This window comes from Sinocyclocheilus anshuiensis, unplaced genomic scaffold (genome assembly GCF_001515605.1).
Source record: "Sinocyclocheilus anshuiensis isolate Anshui unplaced genomic scaffold, SAMN03320099.WGS_v1.1 scaffold643, whole genome shotgun sequence".
NCBI lineage: Eukaryota > Metazoa > Chordata > Actinopteri > Cypriniformes > Cyprinidae > Sinocyclocheilus > Sinocyclocheilus anshuiensis.
In genome coordinates this window covers 454,202-475,903 of record NW_015551067.1, presented here as the reverse complement: position 1 = coordinate 475,903, position 21,702 = coordinate 454,202, and the positions used below count along the sequence as shown (strand labels likewise).

The 21,702-nt window shown below is 37.3% G+C and overlaps 1 protein-coding gene across 1 annotated transcript in view; it reads left to right on the top strand.

Moving 5' to 3' along the window:
* The first annotated feature begins 4,254 nt into the window (after nt 1-4,254).
* LOC107662133 (tetratricopeptide repeat protein 9A-like) overlaps nt 4,255-21,702 on the top strand; it is a 25,719-nt gene continuing 8,271 nt past the window's right edge. The window contains exon 1 of the mRNA XM_016452046.1: nt 4,255-4,960. Coding sequence (XP_016307532.1) covers nt 4,510-4,960 — 451 coding nt within the window. The 5' untranslated portion in view covers nt 4,255-4,509. The remainder of the gene's footprint in view (nt 4,961-21,702) is intronic.

The following is a 21,702-nucleotide window of genomic DNA, read 5'->3' as shown; positions in this document are numbered from 1 at the left end:
TCCTCCATAAAATGTGCAGCACACATCTGAATATTTGGGTTGAAGTGTTCTGGAATAGTTTTGTAAATACAACTTAACCACTGATTTCTAGTTGTGTCCTCTTTTGGAAGGCCAACAAAGTAGTTTCACTTTCATAATGAAACGCACAGCGTCTCCACAGCATGGCGGAGGCGGCAGCAACAATACTACAGGGAGAATAAAAGTTACACCTTCTTTCTCTGCGTGAACATGTGGGCGGCATTATGCAAATCTTCCCACATCGTGACATAGACATGTGGGGGCGTGTTAGAATGAGCCGTTTTAGGTAGGCGTGGCTGACTCTGAACTTTTATAAAGAATATCTCTTTGGATTTGAGACTTTAGTCTTTGCAACTTTACAGATCTTCTTTATGCACCAAGAGCTTGTAACACTCCAAAGAGAAAGGAAAAATTGAAATCGCATCATATGACCCCTTTAAAACCCACCTGAATTTCCATTTGAGTGAGTGTGGAGAAACTCTAGGACCACCCTTGATGGATTGGGAAGTCGATATGCTGTACCTCATGGAGTGTAATGAGTAGATGGTATTAGGGAAAAAAAGGAACAGCTGCAATATTTTTTAAATGTCAGTGTGGACGTACCTGTTGTCCTTATGTTTGGTTATAGGAATCATGCTCTATCCTGCTGTCCTACTTTTATAGCTACTCTCCTGCGCCCCTGTGAGTGAAACAGTTTTCCAGATTAAAGGGGGGGGGTTGTAATAAAGATTTTTTTTAATGCATGGCGCCCAGAATCAAATGATCGAAATGTCAAGGTTTTTTTTTTCCACTACAGTCGTGGCCAAATGTTTTGCCAGTGACATAAATTTTGTGTTTTGCAAAGTTTGCTGCTTAAGCTGTTGTGGTGTTCATTCACATTGTTTCTAGATTATTGTGTAAAGTGATCAGATGCATTTTAAATAATTGCTAAAAGCTTCATTGGCCAAAAAATGAACTTTTCACAAAAAAACTAAATAAAACAAACAAAAAAAAACTGGCTTTGTTTCGCTAAGTATTTGAGTAAACAAATTTCACGAAACATCAAGAACTTCAAGGAGAGAGGTTCGACTGCAGTGAAGAAGTCTTCAGGATGTCCCAGAGTGTCCAGCAATAATTCTGCCCAAAAACACTGGCATGTATAAAGAATGGTATCAAAACGTCCTGCAAGAGTGACTTCTTCCAACAAATTGTGATCAACTCCGAGAACTAATAAGGCAAGAATGGATCACCATCAGTCAGGATTTGGCCCAGAAGCTAATATCCAGCATGCCAGAGCGAATTGCAGTTAGTTAGTTATGAAGAACAAGGGTCAACACTGTAAATATTGACTCATTACATTTTTTTGCCAATAAAAGCCTTTAAAACTTATGATATGCTTATCATTGTTTTTCAGTATACAATAGAAACATGTAATAATGGAAAAATAATCTACAAATACTGAAGCAGCAAACTTTGCAAAACACAAAATTTGTGTCACTGCCAAAACTTTTGGCCATGAATGTGTAGTAACCAAGAGACGTAAGTGAAAGCATGTGATGTTTACCACAAACACCTGAGCTTACCGGTTCCTCCATGAAGTAAGCTCATGTTCAATTATCCTCTTACCTCCCAGTTTTGAAAGGGATAGTTCACCCAAAATTGAAAATTGTCATCATAGACCCTCGTGTCATTCCAAAAATGTATGATTTGTTTTCTTCTGTAGAAAACAAAATAAAGTTTTTTGTTTGTTTGTTTTTGTTTTTTTTTATCAAATGAAAGTCACCGAAATGATTTGGTTGTCAATTCTTCAAAATATCTTTTGTGTTCTGCAGAAAAAAATAAGTCACACAGTTTGGGACAAGAGGGGAGTAAATAGTGACTCTTAATTTTTGGGTGAACTATTCCTTTCACTTTAAGGATCTTTATAATAAAGAAAAGGCATTTTAATGGCTTAAAACTGCGCACATGAGCATTTCCATTAATACGCCTTAACCTGTGGTCAAACTAGACTTTAAAAATAAAAAAAATGTAACATTATCCGAAATGGAAAAAACAACAACATACAGTCTACTCCCTTTTCCTGCAACTCTGCAAACCTTCAACTTTAAAGTTTGTGTTCTTTTTATTCAGCTAAGACTAAGAGGTCACATCATGATGTGTCTTTCTTCTGTTGGTGGCATGTCTTCAAAATAGGAATTTGCAGGTCAGAGTTGACCAAAAAATTTGAATTTTTTGAACACCCCAGAATGCAAAAATGATTTGCATGAGCTTGCTCTTCCGGTCTCCCGCGTTCACGTGCATATGAATGAAATTGAAAAGTGTTGTGTGACCGCCCCTTTATGACCACCACAACTGTTACCTTGCTTAAAGACACAAAATTGCAATCACAATCCATGTGTTAAAGTCTCTGCTCTCAAATTTCCAATGGAAATTTGTGTTAAGTGTTACTTGGACTAGCAGAGCAAATATAGCATTGGTGATGCTGTTGCCAGCAACACACGTGGAGGTGGACCCTTGTGTATTGTATATGTTTTCACCCCTTTATACTGTTCACTACAATAACCACTAATTTTGCTGTTGTAATAGGAATTCACCTACACTTTGTGTTTTGTCATGTTTCTCCATGTTTAATTTGAAGCATCTCAAATGCAGAATGTTGTTACATTGCTATGTTTAAGGAATATTAAGAGAGATAAAACATTTTAACTGGGTAAGTTTATAAAATATTGATGAAGATTATTTGTCTTGGGAATAGATTGAATATAAAAAGATAAAACAGAAAAATCTTGAATTGTTTCTTTAATGAACTTTATACAATTTTATATGAAATGCATTGTTGTTAACATAACTGAGTTTTGGAGCATATTCTAGTTATATTTTATCACATTTTATAGTTACAATTACAACCCAATGAGTTTTGCATTGAAAAATGCAAACTAATCTGCACTTCCCTCTCTACATAAAGTGGTTTTAAAGAGATGGTCCTTTTTTCATTAATGTGGTTGTGTAGCAGTTGATGGATGAGGGTCTGCAATCATTTGTATGAACCACCAGCATTAATATCCTGCATTCTTACATTTGAGATTTTTACTGCATAATTAGTTTGATAAAGAAGGTCACTATACTGAGATAATGAAATGATTTTAGTTCTTATTTGAAACTGATGTGAGCTGCCTTTAATGCATGCTCTAGTAAATGACGCAGATGGTGAGGATGTCTCCAGTATTGCAGTACACTGAGCGATTTGTTTTTTTGTTAGGCTGTGTTATTAATTTAGTTTAGATATGTATCTGCATTGCAATTTATAACTACACCAAAAAGATTTATTTGTAATTTTATGTTCTTATCAACTTAATACATGAAAGCAAATTAATAGACACTTCTGGATAGCGCCATCAGTTTCATTTTATTAATGACCTATATCTTAACAACACCTGCCTGGTCAGCCTTTAGATGAATGATCTCTTCAGCTTCAGCAGACTTCAAGGAATAGTTCACCCAAAAAAATGAAAATTTGCAGAAAATATACAACAATGCAGCTTTTCACTAGACGTTAATTGATGGACTGGAGTCGTGTGGATTACTTGTGGATTTTTGTGATGTTTATATCAGCTGTTTTGACACTCATTGTGATGGCACCCATTCACTACAGTGGATCCATTGGTGAGCAAGTAATGTAATGCTACATTTTTCCAAATCTGTTCCGATGAAGAAAAATGTATCTACGTCTTGGATGTCAATTTTCAGCAAATTCATTTTTTTCAGTTTCAGTTTCAGCTCTGGGAAAATTAATCATTCAAGCTCCCAGGGAGACTATTTCCACTTTGATCTGGAAGCTAATTTAAGGACACATTTTGCATGCTTCATGCATGTCTTTTTGTCCCGTCCTGGTCTCAGCTGATGTGAACTAGTAGACCATTGTGAACCAGCAACAAACCAGCTACCAGCTGGGTCATATCATCTCAAAGTGTTTTTTTTTTTTTTTTACATAGTAGCTGATCAACCAGCTAATTACCATCTTAGACCTGCCACCATGTTCCAAAACATCTACCAGATAAGCTGGATTTCCCAACAGGGATTCCACACAGTGTTGCGACAATTGCCTCGCCTGTGTTTTTTAATAATAATGACGTAAAGATGACCAGCCTTTGCATTTTTTATTCATATTTGGCTTTACGGCGTTTGGAGATTTACCGCTCGTGATCCACCAGCAGCACCATCTCACGATTAATTTCTTCCCATAATGCCTCGCGTTAGTGCTCGTTGGCGCTGTCTGTGGTGCTGAAGCTGCTTTCGCCGGCAGCAAGAGACCTGCTCCAGAATCACCTCCGTGCAAAGGCGTTACGCGCTGGTCAGCGAGAGGCAACCGCGATCACCTATTTGTTTATGTTCTTTGTCTCTTTTAACGCGTTATAATAGTAGGCAATCTTTAGTGTTGAATTTAGCTCCCTCTTGGAAGATACTATCCGTTCGCGCTTGTGTTTTTCGGCTCCCGTTTGGCTCGCATCCTTTATGCACAGCACGCTGCTCCAGCCCTTAAAGAGAACACAGGCATCGGAACAGCATGGCTTCCTGAGCGAGATGGAAGCGAAGCAGCACTCGATCAAGAGCTTGAAAAGCTATCCGGAGGCTGGGGGCCGGAGTCTGGCTGCGGCAGCGGGTGGGGACGTCGGCGGCGGAGGTGGAGGGTATCGCGTCGGCGGCGCGGAGATGGAGATGGAGGCGAAAATACAGAAAGCGATCGACTTCAAACTGGAGGGTCACCGATGCTACAAGGAGAAAAAAATCCGGGAAGCAATTGGGAAATATCACAGGGCGCTTCTGCAGTTGAAAGGGATCCATGTCGTCGACGGGACCACCGGATCTGAGGTGAATCTCCTGAACCAAGCCGCGACGAAGCTGACAGAAGAGCAGCGGCGAGCGGTGGAGAGCACTGAGATGGAATGCTACGACAGCCTGACAGGTGAGACTCCGAATCCCGAGAAAACAGCAGCTGCTATTGTGCTGAGCGGCTCGCGGGAGGTTGCATGAGACTGAAGCCAAGCCACTTTGAGATGCTGCCGATAAGGTGGATGTGTTAGAGGCTACACAAAGGGCTTTAATATAAGACTAATTCCACAGCAGGAAAACGGATGTGTTTCTATAAAGACAACACTGAAAACAATCAATCAAGCCATTGTTTGTGCATTACGACCAGTTTGGCCTTAATTGTTCCTGAGCCAGTGTCATAATAATCCAAGTTCATTTAATGTCACGTGAATAGTGGGAGAATTAAGACGCGGACTACTACCTATTTTAATACGTAGCCTACTGGTGAGTGCGCTAATCACTTCATTTTTTTTATACTTACCTTTCAAGGTTTAGGTGATGTGAGGTAAAGGTTGGAGTATCAGGTCTATAAGATTCAGTATCCAACCAAGGATAGCTTCTATAAACAGTTGCAACAAAATAGCTTTTGTAGTAAACCCGGAAGAGAATAAGCGCGTTCGATACGGGTTCCATCGGGAATTTGTTTGGGTTGTTTTTGCAATAGCGATTTCAATTTTTGAGAAAAAATAACGTGTTGTTAACACTACTCGAAGAGACTTTAACGCTAAAACCAACCGTTGTGTTTTATATAAAGACTACAACAAATGTTAGGTTCGTCATGCACATGAACACATTTCATTGTGGTATTTGTAGTCTTTGTAGAAAAGTGTTAGCTTGTTTTTGAAACACAACAGCTTCAGAATTGAAGCTTAATGGAATTTTAAACACGAAGCAACAAAAGCATGATATGGCTTCTAAATCATAGTCTAATGAGTATCATTTTATTATGGCTATGTGTAGTCAGTGCACTCTTTTATTGTGTTTTCAGTCTTTAAATTACAAACCCTATGTGATTATAGACCAATGCATATTGTTCCCAAGTGCCATTTGACATAAACTCTGTTAGTTTAGTTGTTGATAAACAAGAGGATAACATAAAAAAGGATCACAGATGCCAGCTGTGTTTGCTCATTAGAATAATATTGGTCAATACTCATATGCACATCTGCTTGATCGGGATGGGTGTGATGCCTAGTGTTCATGGCCCTTAATGTCTGGTGGTCTCACATGGTGGTCGATTTGAGGTTAGGCTTGAATGTCACAAATGTGGCAAACACTTCAGGCCCTCGGAGGGAAGCATTAAGGTGTGAAAGAGAGAATGGTACATTTCACCAGTGCAAAATTTCCATTTGTTTGAATTCCTTCCCTCAGTCACCTTCCTTTGTTTGTCCTCTTGCAGTCATGACGATGAGGGTGAGCTGGAAATATATAGAGAACTTATATAAATGCCTATATAAAGATGCATTTTATAGTTACATACAGTATTTAGGGCCTCTGAGGGTTGAGATGCATGTAGGATGCAGACGGAGTTTTGCGTTTCATCCAGTTTTGGTCAATTCTGTACTTTCTTTTAAATAGAGACGTGAGATTGCGAGTTGTTGGCATGATTTGTATGTCTTCAAATTTCTCCTACTTTGTTTGGATGACTTTAGATGTCATGTGCAAAATCTTTAATGCTAATTTAAATGTCTCATTCTCAGGTTCTCATCTGGTGATGTATTGTCACAGTACAATCTTTGATCCATAATACAACTGATTTTAGATGCGAAAAACTGCTTGCTGTATTGTGCCTACATGGCGTTGTGTTTCCAACAATCAAGTGACAAGTAGCCCATTGCTTGTGTGCTGTCGCTGGCCTCAGCGATTGTACTAGGGTGGTGTGGATTGCCAGGTAAGGCGTGATGGGGAGGGAAGAGAGCCAGTAGAATAGCCTACTGTGCGATCTGCAAATCTGAATGATGCTGTTGTGTGTGTGTGTGTGTGTGTGTGATGATCGGAGTCGACTCCTCCGGCCGTCAAATTACACGCACGTCAGTATAAATGGGGAGGGTGTTATTCGTTATGGTTGCCACGGAGACCTTCGCACCTCACAGACTGTGAGTGTGTGAGTGTGTGTGTGTGTGTGTGTGTGTGTGTGTGTGTGAAGTAAAGGGCCTTCTAAACTTGGTTTGTTGTTCTGACAAGGTCAGGCCTTCCATCTGTATTGTTCAACTTCAGCCAGCCACAGCAACTTCTGCAGCACTCTTTTACAAAGCCTGCTGAGTCTTCTCTAGCAAACACACTGAGTCTTGGCTCAGCAAGGTGTCATAAGTTAGGCTTGACAGGTCCAAGAGACCATACAATATGCTACGTCTGAAACTAAACCGAAAGAGGAAGATATCAAAACATGAAATGGCTGAGCAAAGAGATGTTATGAGAGCTAGCTTGCAAGAAAGTATAGGCGAAAACCTTTTGTATTGTTTAAATGATAAACAAAAATCAAGAAATACATGTGTCAAGTACAATTACCTAACTTTGTCTGAACAGCAAGAAGATGAATGGTTTATTTGCCATCCTTATTCATAATACCATGTCTAAGCCGTGCATTCCCAAGAGGACAGGACAGCATTTCTAAGTGGGTTATGCCTACATTTGGTTGAAACTTTTTTTTGGTACTGCCGTTACGCAAGGATACAGAGAAATTCTTTTCAGCACACACCTAGACTAGCTGTTGGTTGCTTTTTAACCTCACATACCCTGTCATTTCACTGAAGATGGAAAATATGAATAGTAATGTATACAGTATCAAATATAGCTATTAGTTTACATCATCTACTCGCCAAACAGTATTCATTAGACTAACATGCTCTTCAGTAGTGTATGGTGGGAAGAGTGTGCGTTTGTTTAATGTGTCGTGATTTATATTGCATTGTGTGAAGCCACCGTTCATTCGAGGCAGTGCCATATATAAGCGCTGAAAATGAGAGCTTGTGAAATCACTGTGGCATAAAATCAACACTGTCATTTTAGCACATTTCAAGCCGTATTATCAGAGATAGCTTGGACAATAACGCTCATGCAAACAGAATAAGGCTGTTTGGATACGCTTTTTATTTTATTATTACTCACAAACCCAGCTGTTGTGCTTTTATCAAGCTCATGTTTCGACACATTTTCATTTCAGTCTGTATTCTTATCGTGTTTTCAAGCAAAAGCAAAATCTAAGCATATTTAAACAAGACAGATTTTCTTGAAAAGCAAAATTGCATAAGTTTGGGTTCAGTAATATTAAAAGAAGTCTCTTACGCTCACCAAACTGCATTTATTTGATCAAAAATACAGTAAAAATTGTAATGTTATGAAATGTAATTATAATTTAAAATAACTGTTTTCTATTTTAATACAATAATTTATTATATACAATAATTTATTTAGAATAAAATGTCATTTATTCCATAGCTGAATTTTCAGCAGCCATTACTCCAGTCTTAAGTTTCACATGATCCTTCAGAAATCATTAATATGCTGTTTATTATTATCATTAAAACAACATTAAAACTGCCTAATATTTTTGTGGAAACTGTGATACTTTTTTTAAGGATTTTTGACGAAAACAGCATTTATTTTAAATAGACCCCTTTTGTAACATCATAAATGTCTTTAGAGTTACTTTTGATCAGTTTAATGATCATGTTTTTTTTTTGTTTTTTTTTAGAGAATATTTCACTTATGCATAAAAATCCAGGTGGTTGTTTAAAAATAATTTATTTTAATTATTTAATTGTAAAGATATTTTTTTATTTAGTTTATTGTTTTAAATCAAACAACATTTTGTGAGTGTTACACTTATTGGTGTGCTTCATGTTTTTTATTATTTTTTAAATATAAATGCTAGAGTATTCTTTTCAACACAAGGCTTGGGGGAAATCATGTGTCTAATGCTTATTGACCTTTTGTTCTCTCATTACATCAGACAGCAACAGTCAGTCAATGAACTTCTCAACCCTGATGTCCAATTAAAAGAGGCCGTATTAAAATGAAATCAAGACTTTCTCTCTGTATTCCTCTCTCTCTTTGCCTTGCTGACTCTGGAGAGTCCAGATAGGGGTTGCATTACATTCATCAACTCAAGGATAGGTTCTGTCCCAAGAGCCAAAAGGAAAGAAATATTAAAGACGCTTTTTTCACCTGCCAGATCTCTCTGTCTAGAAGACTTTCTGATGTGCATTAGGTCTGAATGAAAGGTGAAGAGCAGAAGAAACGTGATGTAGCGAGGTGTCTTTGTTAATTATCGTGCTGGTTGGCCAGCAGAGGCAGCTGGTGCCAGGTCCGCAGATGGCATGGCATCGCCGTAGGGTTCCTCTGGGCACAAGCTTTACTTACTGTACAGTACACTGTATTATGTTATAGCGCTCTGCCACTGCCTGGGGGGATGGAGGAGAAAATTAGAGAGATCATAAAGTACTGGATCAGAGGAGGTTTGGCAGCGTGTATGTGTATGTGTCCGTGGATATGCAGAGAGAATGAATGTCTGCTTACATTTTCTAGGTCTGTAGAACCTGAACATGTTGTTTAGGTCCCTCTGCACTCTCCTGCTGAAGTTGTGGGTCATTTTTCATCGTAAGAAGATGTGGAATGGCCACCAATGCCAAGAATGCATCCATAAGAACTCCTGTCACTGCAATAAAGGCAGTAAGGGGAGGAATAGGAGCACTTTAAAGCCCGGCTCACATTGTGCGATTTGGTTTTGGTCATCTGAGACAAATTTTCAAAAATCCTAAAAGATTCCTATAATCCTAGGCTAAAATCTGTAGTCTTTGATCGCTGGTTTGACATGTTCACCGACAGCCGATTAATGGCCGTTGCGATCAAATTTTACCTCCGACGAACTTCTGGCAGTGTCGGATGATTTGGCGTACAGTCCTGCAGTGTGACTTCTCCTACGACGAATGTCAGACTGTCTTCGTTTTTCAAGATAAGCCATGATCAGAATTAATGCTAGAGATTTCTTATAAGCACATAAACTCCGGCGCTCTCATCCTCCGCTCACTGAATTAATATGATATGTTGCCTTTGCTATGATAAACACCAGTTGCACCGTTTTCATGTGGGTGTGTAGTGCTGCTTGCACCATTCTTCTTAAATACGCCAGTATTGCCGCCATTCATATACTTTTAATGATAGCCAACATTACAGCCCAGCGTGCAATGCAACTCGCAGTCACTGAACGTGTATGGGTTGATAAGGTAAAACTCCGGACAAGTTTCCTTGCATGCACCCGTTTTTAACGCGTCTTAACTGTCGTACAGTCTGACATTAATGACAACTGAGATCCCACAGTGTGACATGATCATCATGTTCGTACAGTCTGACAAGTACAATCCTAAAGGACTTTTAAAAAATCGCACAGTGTGAGCCCGGCTTAGTCAACCTGAGTTACTCGGCTAATATTAAAATGTGTAATTTTGCTGGCTTGCTTTGAAAGCATATTTCTAATAGATGCTTGCTTGTCCAAAACAAGATACTGACCAAGAAAACGTTGACTTTAGAAGAGCAAAATTTCATTTATATAGATAAATAAGCAATCGTGGGCTACTGGCAACTTTATTTGAATGATCTGATCTTGATGTCAGACAGATAGATGATATTTCAGTTTTGACATCTCAGAGACATCTCAGAGATGAGCTCTGCTACTCAATCTATGGAATGATTATTAATTAGTATTAAAAGATAATATCAAAAATATCTGAGTGAAAATAAAACTGGCTTGATATTATATCAAAATGCCAAATCAATGTGGAACTTCTACAGACCACACAACTAAAATCAAGGTGAAGATTTGGATTCAAGAATATTATAAATAATACAATTTCACTGTATGGTCTACTAAGTTTACATCAGCACAAGCTAATAAACATTAATGTGCTCAGCCTTACTATGTAGTGACATCACAAGCAGCTCATCTTTGGCGAGAGACTGCTATATTAATAATATAAGCAATATTCAAGATAAGCTAAAAGTCTGGGGCCATAAGATATTTTAAAGATGTTTTTGAAAAAAGTATTTTATGCTAACCAAGGCTGCATTTATTTGATATAGTACAGTAAAAACTGTAATACTGTGAAATATTATTACAATTTCAAAGAATTGATTTCTATTTTAATATATTTTACATTGTAATTTTATTCCTGAATTTCCAGCAGCCATTGCGACGTCATTGTTGCATAATCCTTCAGATCATGCTGATTTGGTGCTCAACAAACATTTCTCATTATTATCAATGTTGAAATCAGTTGTGCTGCTTAATGTTTTTGTGAAAACCGTAAAACTATTTTTTCCAGGTCCTTCAATAAATAGAAAATTCAAAAGGACTTCATTTATTTGAAATTGAATTTTCAATTTCAGCTAGTTGTAGATATGTAGCATCTGTTCGTGCTACTCTCATGAGTACCTTCGAGTTAGTGTTGAAACCTATTGTAAGCATGTCATAAAAACAGAAAATGTCTTATAAAAACAGGCAATGTCTTATGATGCTGAGTCATGTACCGATGCCTGTTTGCGAGAGGGAGAGAGAAAGCACACCCCGGTGCATCAACACAATGCTAGTCCTCCCTCAAGATAATCTCTCTAAAGACCACTTAAGATTTCTCTTGACCTGAAACACTTCTGTGTAAAGGCCTCATTGTAAACAGTTTAGTGGAGTGATGTAGAAGCCGCTATAGTGTCTCGAAATTAAAGGGATAGTTCAACCAAAAATGTAAAATCTGTCATCATTTGCTCACCCTCAATGATACATTTTCTCTGTGATGTTGCATTTTAATCTGGGATGCTTTTGTTTTGGGGGAAGCTCTGCACCTGAAAGCCCTGCATGTGAGCTTGCACATGTTTATGTGTGAATGTTTTAAATAGAGTAGGTTAGAGCTCCAGATGGTTGTAGTGATGCTGACAGCAGCACACAGCTCCAGATGCAGCCTTTGTGTGCAGGGTTTAAAGTGAAAACCCTGGAAAAGTCTGGTGTTGCATTCTTATTTCAGCGAGAAACAGGATTTTCCTAAAAAAAAAAAAATTTTAATTAGGAATAAAGTATGCTGAAAGTGGTGTGGGTGAATTAATGGTTGATGTAAAAATCTTTTGATATCAGAAAAAAAAGAAAGTTCTATCATCATTTATTCACCCTCATGTAGTTTCAAACCTGTATGCCTGTATTTCCTCTGATTTTACTAGCTTTACAGTACAATTACACTGAATAACTGAGCTTCAAAAAGGATTATAAATAAATAAATCATAAAAGTGGTTCATACAAAAGATTCGGGTAAGATTATCAGGGAATAACTACTTAAATTTCAGCCTGTTTCTTGTAAAAATTATCTTATGGCTTCAGAAGACTTGGAATATTGTGGATGATTCGCAAAGATAACCTTTGCAATATTTTTATAGTAAATTGTGTCCTTTTTGCAGAATGCTTCAGTCCCCATTTACTGTAACTGCATGTAGAACACAACCCAATCTTATAAAAAACAATTTTTTCAACTATTTTTATGCTTTGACATATTGTTGCAATTTGGTTGATTTGAGTTGTATGAAAACGTAACATTTTTTAGAAAAAAAAACAACTAAAAATGAAGATCCACGCCTAAACCTAACCCATAGGTGCAAGCAGATTGTATGAAAACATACAAATGAGATATGAGATATATCATATGAATTTGTCACCAGTTCTCCAAAACGTAAAATACTATAGTTACAATTTGCCATGAAAACAGCATCCAGTACAAACAGTTTTTTCTCCTTTTGCATCCCATGAGGTCAGGACGAGTAGTGCAAATAATGACAAAACTTTGGGTGAACTATTCCTTCAGTGTAACGTTGCTGTTTGCAGTGGACTTGACCAGATGTCACTCACTGTAATCCAAACTGCCAAGCACATTGTTGCACCAAGAATATTCATTGGAAAGCTGGCCAGCATGATGTTCCTGAGAACTTCTCTATTTAGATATATCACTGCAACAAAACACTTACAAAAAAAACAGCCATTTATTTCTACTTGAGTCTACATAACAGTGAACACACAGGATGGTTATAGTTCCAGCTGCTTGAATTGTCAACAGTGTTGTTAACAGAAGTGTAATTATGCTGTTTTTAGTGAAGGATCCAATGTTCGCCTGCTCAGTCGAAAAGCAAAAAGCTGTTGTCATCTGGTTGTGTTTGTCCTCTGAGCGTGAGCTGTGCACGACCGCTGTAGGGGGCCAGTAATTCAGGGACAGTCGGCACTACGGGTCAGCGACACAACACGTTTCCCGCCTGGAGATGTCCAAGTGAAAACCCCCCTGGGTTGCAGTCATGAATTCTCAAATCCATGATGCAGTGTCATTGGTGTGGTACATTAGTAAGGCACTTTTGTATCTTATTTATAATCTACTTCAAAAGATTGCATATTAGTACCTTAAAGGTACATATTGCTACCTAAAGTGTACATATTAGAAACTAAACGGTGCTTACAGACATAGCACCTTTTGAAAGGGTGCTGCCTTGTTTTTTCTCTTTTTTTGCTTGTTTGTGTGTTCCAATGCCATTGAAAATACACAGCAAAAATAATTTTATTAATTAGTATTTTACTTTTATTGTTTTCTAGTAAAAAAAAAATATATATATACTGGCATCCTCTGGTAAATAGATTTTTTCATTGTTTTAAAGTGTAAATATTTATGATAAAACAAGAAAAAAATATAATTTACCAGTGGTGGGGAAAAAAACTAATAATAAAACATACTTCAAGGATAATATATAAATAGATATAGATAAATTTAAATTGTTAAACAGAAATCTATCTTGAATTATGTTTTATTAATAATTAAGATATTAAAATATTAAGTTTTTTTGGGGACTTTTATGTTGAGGTTCTTGTTTCTTTGTTTCCTAGTTTTGTAGTCCTTTGTAGTTTAATTTTTGATTAGTTCCCTGTGATTCCCAGATGTGTCTTGTTTTTCAACTTACCCTTGTGTATATAGTCCTTGTGTTTGATCTGTTCTCTGGTGTTATTCCTTCATGGATGTCTCATAAGTGGCCCCAGGTCTGTTCCTCGTTTCCTGGTTTTTGTATTGTTTTGTATTTTTGCCATTATTTTAATAATTACTCTGCATCTGGATCCTACTCTCTCCCATCTTTTCATGTGTTAAGTATTTATATTTTTTTATTTATATTTATCCTGATTAAGATTTTCATTTGTTTATTTTATTTATTTATTCAATTTATTATTTATATATATATATATATATATTTTTATTTTATTTATTTTTTTTTTTCATTGTTTCATGTTATTTTGCAGTGTACAAAATGTTCTACAACCACCAGACTTGAGCACGTTAAGCATTTTGGAAAAGTTCACCCCACAAAATTATTAATTCATTATTAAGAAAAAAGTATTAAGTGACCTCTCTAAGGATCTATATCATCTAGCTCTTTCCGCTGTTATGCATATTCATCAAGTCTCTGTTAATGCTCGTGTCTAAATGGAGTTACATCGGTGATGTTTCCATACAGTCATAATGGTTTACTGAAACCTCTGGTGCTAAGTGCATCGCTTAAGGGCTCTGACTGGGAATCCAGCCGGCTGCAGTCTGCTCATCATCCTCTAGCCTCAGCATCAAAATTCAATCACGGAATATAAAAAAAAAAAACAATCTCTGCACATTTTAGATCACAGGCATACGATCAAGTGTCCATACAGGGATGTTTTGATTACTGTCAGCATGTGCTTATGGTGTTTGAGGGCATTATGGGAGGGAGCTGCAGTGATACCCCATTAATATTTCATCCTCTCCTCTTAAACATGCTCAACGATTCTCTCTCTGCTGAGGTTCTGCAGCTTGCAAGCAGATCTGAGTAATCTAACTTTTTTCTCTCCGCAATCCATGTTGCGCTGTGGGTAATCAATGCAGATAGGACAGTGGACATTGATGACTGTGAGGGAAGAAGAGGGAAACATACACTATCTGCTGCAGCATTAGATCAGAGGCAAGTGCTTTTTTTATTCATAATTAAGGTGGAGAGCATATTCTTTTTTCAGAGAGCATTTTTACACACCCCAATGGACAAAAAATTGTAAACACCCCTGTGGAGAAGATGAGTCATCAATATTTTTGGTCAATTTTCCAGGGTGGTAAAAGACTATTTAATGCAAATACCTGCAAAATGTGTATTTTGTCAACTAGAGGTGTCAAAAGTGGCGGTAATTTTCTGTGAAATAAGGATCTGAGATGGCTGTATTTTTCTTATTAGGTTTAAAACTGCAAAGTCATATATGCTGTCAACTCCCCCGGCGTGCATGGTGTGGTGAACAAGGCTGTCGTTCTGTGATTACAGATGGTCAGAGGGAGAGAAAGGCAGAGGGAAAAGAAAAGGGGGGGGGAAGGGGGTGGTAAGCAAAATATGGCGAGTGGGCCTCATCGAGTCTCTTTAAAGAACAGCTCAGTGTTCAGTGCATGACTGCAGGCTTCACCATCACCCACTCCAGCAATCAGTATCACTTCAGTCTTCAGTCCCTCCAAACCCCACCCCTTCCGGGAGAAAAATCATATTAATTTTCTCCATATAGATTTTTAATTATATCAATCTTTCAACACAGACATGGCAACTCTGAGATTAAATGATTAAGGTATATGCTTCAGTTTTGATTTTTTTTTTTAAATCACGTTCGTTTACTATCCTAATTCTAGGTAGAGAACTACATTACCCATAATCCTGAATAGGGATCCACCAATCAGAGAAGTTATTGCTAACATGGAAATGTGAACAGCAACAAAAGAACTCAGCAGAGACCTCCAATGCTCTTGAAGCATTGCATATGATATAATGAGTCTCACTACCCTCACTATTTATTTATTTATTTTATTTGTTTTTGTTTGTTTGTATATATTTGAGTATAAATTTTACATATATTGTATTTTATACTTAAAATCAATGACTGTGGGTCAGTAGTTTTATGTTTTACCATAATGCTTTATGTGCCTTGTACCTTTGTGTTTTTATCCAATTTTCATATACTTTTTTTTGCTTCAAATCATCATTTGTAATGTTGTGATTCATTGTTGTTCAAGCTGGTTGATTTTGGTCATGATGTAAAACCCTATATTGAGGAATCTTTTGAAACCGTTATGGAAGAAATTAATGGTAAAAACACTTCTGGAACTACTGCTGCAGTCTGTTCTAGTTGGGCTTTATTTTGAATGTGCAAAATTATAATATATATTATATATTCTGGTTACAATGAATCGAGTACAACAGTTGAGTTCCAGAAGTAACAATCCCATTCATTTTTTCCACAGCGTAATTGATTTTTAATGATAACGTAAAGAAAAGTCAGACCTACCATGAGCTCTAAGCTTGTTAATGACCTACTTTTGTTGAAGCCATCCGCCTGCATTATTTCAAATGAGTTTTTAAATAATCATGTTTAACAGTGTAATTGCTTGTGAAAAACTACATTTCCCATGATTCTGCAAGAAATCTCAACTGATCAGAGAACTGCCACAAGCAAATCATGCCAGAAGAACACTTTAGTCCCCACCCACTCCCATGAAACACTGCGAAAGACATAATCAAAACAATCTCCCTACGCTCTCAAATATTTGTATGTATATGCATATTTTGCAGTAAACATAAAATGTTATTTCTTTATACGCAATCAAAAACTATAAATCAACAGTTTTATATTTATCCATTGTTTTTAATTTGATTGTCACAATGCTTTATGAGATTGACTTTTTTTTTCTTCTTTTTTTTAATCTCTATTGGAAAAATTAATTGGAAAAATACTTCCAGAACCAAGGCCACTGAAAAAGTGGGCGAGCACTGTTGCAGTCTATTGCGAACTCACAAACTGATTATGATTGGCTAGTTTGATTGATTATCCCCTCACTCTTTATTTGCTGTTTATAGAGCATTGATGCTGTCTCAGAAATAGATGTGATTTCTCAGGACACCTGTTTCAGTGATATCTGTCAGGTACTCTGCCTGTTATGCATGGAACTTATTACATTCGTGGAAAATGTGAATATTATAAGAACAAACACAAAGACTGTGAAGGGAAGATGATTTTAGGTGATAAGATGAATGAAGAAGGGTAAAGTGATTATGCAGTTACCAAACTTGGAACGGAAATGAGATTCATACGATATGAATAGGTCATTTACTCCTAATCAGAAATAGTGAGCTAAAGATGAGAAACTGTGAGGGGAGGAGGGAGGAATGGATGGGTTGAAAGAGAGCCATCGGCGGCTGCTAAGTCTCGGGGCCTCGTGATTTAGGGCAGCCTTCCTCTTAGTGTCCTTTAAGCCACAGTGCACTGACTGATAAGGCCATTATCAACAGGCTTCAGAGCAGGGGAGAGGAACTAGCATTTAGCAGTAACTAATGTTTGAATTATACATGTGAGCTCAGGGTCCCTCAGCCTTGTTAAATAAGACTGAAAACCAACTCAAGCGCATCTGCTGCTAAACTATTCAGAGACCCGCTATTGTTACTTTTAAAGCAGTCTGTTACTGCTTGCTGTTGGGGGTGATATGTTTTGTTTGCTGAGGGTTGAGTGACTACCTTATTAAAAACTGCATGAAGAGGGAAGCTTATACTGCTGTGTTTTATATGATATTGATATATAATGTGACTAAATGAGTAAACAAACAAATGCATCATGCTAAATTGGATCAAATGAGTCAGGTGTTTATCATTGCACTGTAAACTGTGAACATATCTGTGGAATGACTTGAAGACTACAGTCCACAAACAGTCACCATCAAATTTAACTGAACTTGAGCAGTTCTGTATAGAAGAACGGGCAAATATTGCAAAGTCTAGATGTGCAAAGTTAGTAGAGACATATCCCAACAGACTAATGGCTGTAATTAAAGCAAAAGATGGTTCAGCAAAATACTGACACAAGGCAGTGAACCTTTTACCAACTCCGTGATTCTGGGGGTTTTTGTAATTTTTTTCTGATATTTTGGTGTTATATCTTTCACTTTGCTGTTATAAGTTGCACTGAGTAAATACAGCTGGATAAAACTGTTACTGCTTGCTGTTGGGGGTGATATGTTTTGTTTGCTGAGGGTTGAGTGACTACCTTATTAAAAACTGCATGAAGAGGGAAGCTTATACTGCTGTGTTTTATATGATATTGATATATAATGTGACTAAATGAGTAAACAAACAAATGCATCATGCTAAATTGGATCAAATGAGTCAGGTGTTTATCATTGCACTGTAAACTGTGAACATATTACCACGTAATGTCATATGTGGTTGCTTATGCTGACTAGATGAGACTAGACCACTAGATCACATGGGGAGGAGGATGGGGTTGGGTGTTATGTAGTACCAGCCTCAGTACATTCTTGATCTGGCAAGCTATATTCTGATTAGCTGTCTTTATGTATCTATCTATCTATTGTTTGTTCAGTTGCTTCTTCGTTTGGTCAATCGTTTTGTCTATCTATCTGTCTGTCTAGTATAGTCAAAATTCAAAGTTTGTTTCTTGTTCAGAATAGGGGTGTGCGATATCACGATTTTTGATCATGGATGATTAAAATGTCTCCACGATCTGCATTTGAAGAAATATCATAGTATATACAGCACACATTCTATCAGTTACAGTTCAGGCATCTCTGTCTTAATATACTGTACAACGCCATATACATTCACTTCAAATGTTAACTCAGCAGTAGAGTTACACTCCTAATTCAGGTTTAAAACAACTTGAGAGTGGAGTAAATAATAACAGAATTTTCATCTCACTGCTCTTGACTGAAGAACTTTAATACAGTTGCTTTAATAAGAATCAATTTATAATTTATACAGTGAAGTGTATATAGTGTTTTATTAGTGTTTGTTCATTCTATTTCTTGAATGCTACTGCTAAATACACCTACTGTACCTGAAAAATAAAGCACTGTTTGTTTTATTTGTATATTATGTGCATCTTATTTTTCTTCTTTTTAATATTCTTATTATTTATAGCAAAGATAAAATAATGACAAAGATTTTTATCTTTGCCCACTTTGGCACGATTTTTGATCATGGATGATTAAAATGTCTCCACGATCTGCATTTGAAGAAATATCATAGTATATACAGCACACATTCTATCAGTTACAGTTCAGGCATCTCTGTCTTAATATACTGTACAACGCCATATACATTCACTTCAAATGTTAACTCAGCAGTAGAGTTACACTCACGGGACACTGCACTTACTCGCAATCACAAAAGTACATTATTTGCATGTACTTTAAAGCCTTGCCGGTTAAACATTTCATTTGTGTGCTGTTCTGACATGTGCTTTATTGACTTTGATAGTAGGGGAAAAAATACTATGGAAGCCACATTCTTCAAAATAATATGGATATGGAAAAGAATCACCCCCTTTAAAATCACATTTTGTTGCTTTGCAGCCTGAAATGAAGACGGACACAGTTTTTGTTTTATCCAGCTGTATTTACTCAGTGCAACTTATAACATCCAAGTGAAAGATATAACACCAACATGTCAGAAAAAAAGAAATAAAAAAAACAATCACGGAGTTGGAAAAAGGATCACCTCCTCCTAAAAACTTACCTAAATGACTTGTAAACTCAATCAAGTGTAGCTAATCACCTTCTCAATGGCACACAAAGCCAACTGACTTTCAACTGTGATCAGCTGTGGTCATTTTGATTAGCTCAGCATGAAAAGAGCTTTCCTGGAGCATTTGTTGTAACTAAACACAGCTTTGGACCCGAAAGCAGAACACAGACTAAAAATTATGCAAATAAAATAAATTTATTGCCAAAAGTCAAGCAACACAATCCATCTCGCCTTTGCTGTTGAAGATAGTTGGCTGAGGTGAGCTGGAAACCAAACAGGCCAGAGATATGATGGTAGAGCAGAGAGAATGTTGATCGGGCGTGGCAGGCAGAATGCAGGATAAATGCAGATGGAGTGAGGTCTAAAGCACAGGAGAAACAGAATTAGAACTCCAACTAAGCACATGACACAAAAACTGGTCTAAAGACACTGGGAGAATGCTACTGCTAAATACACCTACTGTACCTGAAAAATAAAGCACTGTTTGTTTTATTTGTATATTATGTGCATCTTATTTTTCTTCTTTTTAATATTCTTATTATTTATAGCAAAGATAAAATAATGACAAAGATTTTTATCTTTGCCCACTTTGGCCTAATTGTCTGCCAGTCTTTTATATTTTATATTTTGTTACCTTGTAAGGATTTGTTTTTAAAATATGAAAATGAGTTTGGCTGTACTGCTCAGACAACTTGCAAAATAGTAAAACCAACATGACGAATATTTGTGATAAAATTGTGAATCGTGATTTTCCTGAAAACAATCGTGATATATTTTTGACAAATCACCCACCCCTGGTTCAGAATAATATGCGGTATGATGAGGTCAGTGTGCGGGTGAGTAAGGACACAGTGGGAGGGGAGGTGTCATTTAGACTGATGGGCCCCTGCATCAACCATTAAGCATCAAGAAAACGAATTACCATCAGAGTGACAGCAGGGTAATCACCACAAACCAACACCGCTTTAAATTAGCTTCACTCCCCTACCTGATGCTGTCGGCCCTGCACCTGTCAAAAGAGCAGCGCCCCTGAGAGAGCTAAAGGGACAGAACAAAAGCACAGAGAGGGAGAGAAGATAATAAAGAGGGCAGAAAGAGAGAGGGAGTGATCCAGTCCGCTGGAGATGGATGATCCGGGAGGAGGGCGTTTGAAATCGATTGCCCTCAAGTTCTCACTCCCTCTACTCTGCCTCACCTTTTTGCTATTCTCTGCACTTCACAAACCATGATCCGCTCTCTTTTTGCAGCTCCTAAATCTACTCTGTGTTTGCATGTTAATGCATTACAACTTAAATTTATGTTATTTAATTGTTTTTATGATGTTAATTATTATGTTAATGATAGTCTGAGTAAATACAGCTGGATAAAACAAAAACTGTCCGTCTTCATTTCAGGCTGCAAAGCAACAAAATGTGATTTTTTTAAAGGGGGGTGATTCTTTTCTATACCCACTGTATGTTCAACAGAAGAAAGAAACTAATTCAGGTTTAAAACAACTTGAGAGTGGAGTAAATAATAACAGAATTTTCATCTCACTGCTCTTGACTGAAGAACTTTAATACAGTTGCTTTAATAAGCAGAAAATGAACGAAGACCCAGGGTTTAAATACTGGAGGCAGATGAGTTGATTGGCAGCAGGTGATTCACATTCAGCAATCAGCCACAGAGAGGAGAGCATAGCCACACCCCGGGATACACCAACTCACAAACACACAAGCACAGACACACAAAAAGGAAAAACACAGCTGGCCAAAAATCCAAATACCTGACAGCATTTCAGTCCTTGGTAGTGCAACTGAAGTACACAATCAACTATGGGTGGCAAGGCACTGTCAAAAGATCTCTGGGGTAAAGTTGTGGACAGGCACAGATGATACAACAATTTAAAAGGCTTTATCAATGCGTAGAAGCACAGTGAAGTCTATTTAAGAAGTAGAAGGTATTTGGTACAACACAGACTCTCCCTGGATCTGGACGTCGCTCCAAACTGGATGAAAGAGCCATAAGGAAACTGGTCAGACAGGCTACCAAGAGGCCTACAGCAACTCTGAAGCAGAAATTAAGACAAAGCGTGGTCATTGTGTGCATGTGACAACAATATCACAAATTCTCCACCAATCGGAGGGTTGCAAGAAAAAATACACTTCTCAAGAAAGGCCTCATGCAGTCACGACTGAGCTTTGCCAAAATGCATTTTGAAGATTCTGAGGCAGATGAGACTAAAACTGAATTATTTGGCCT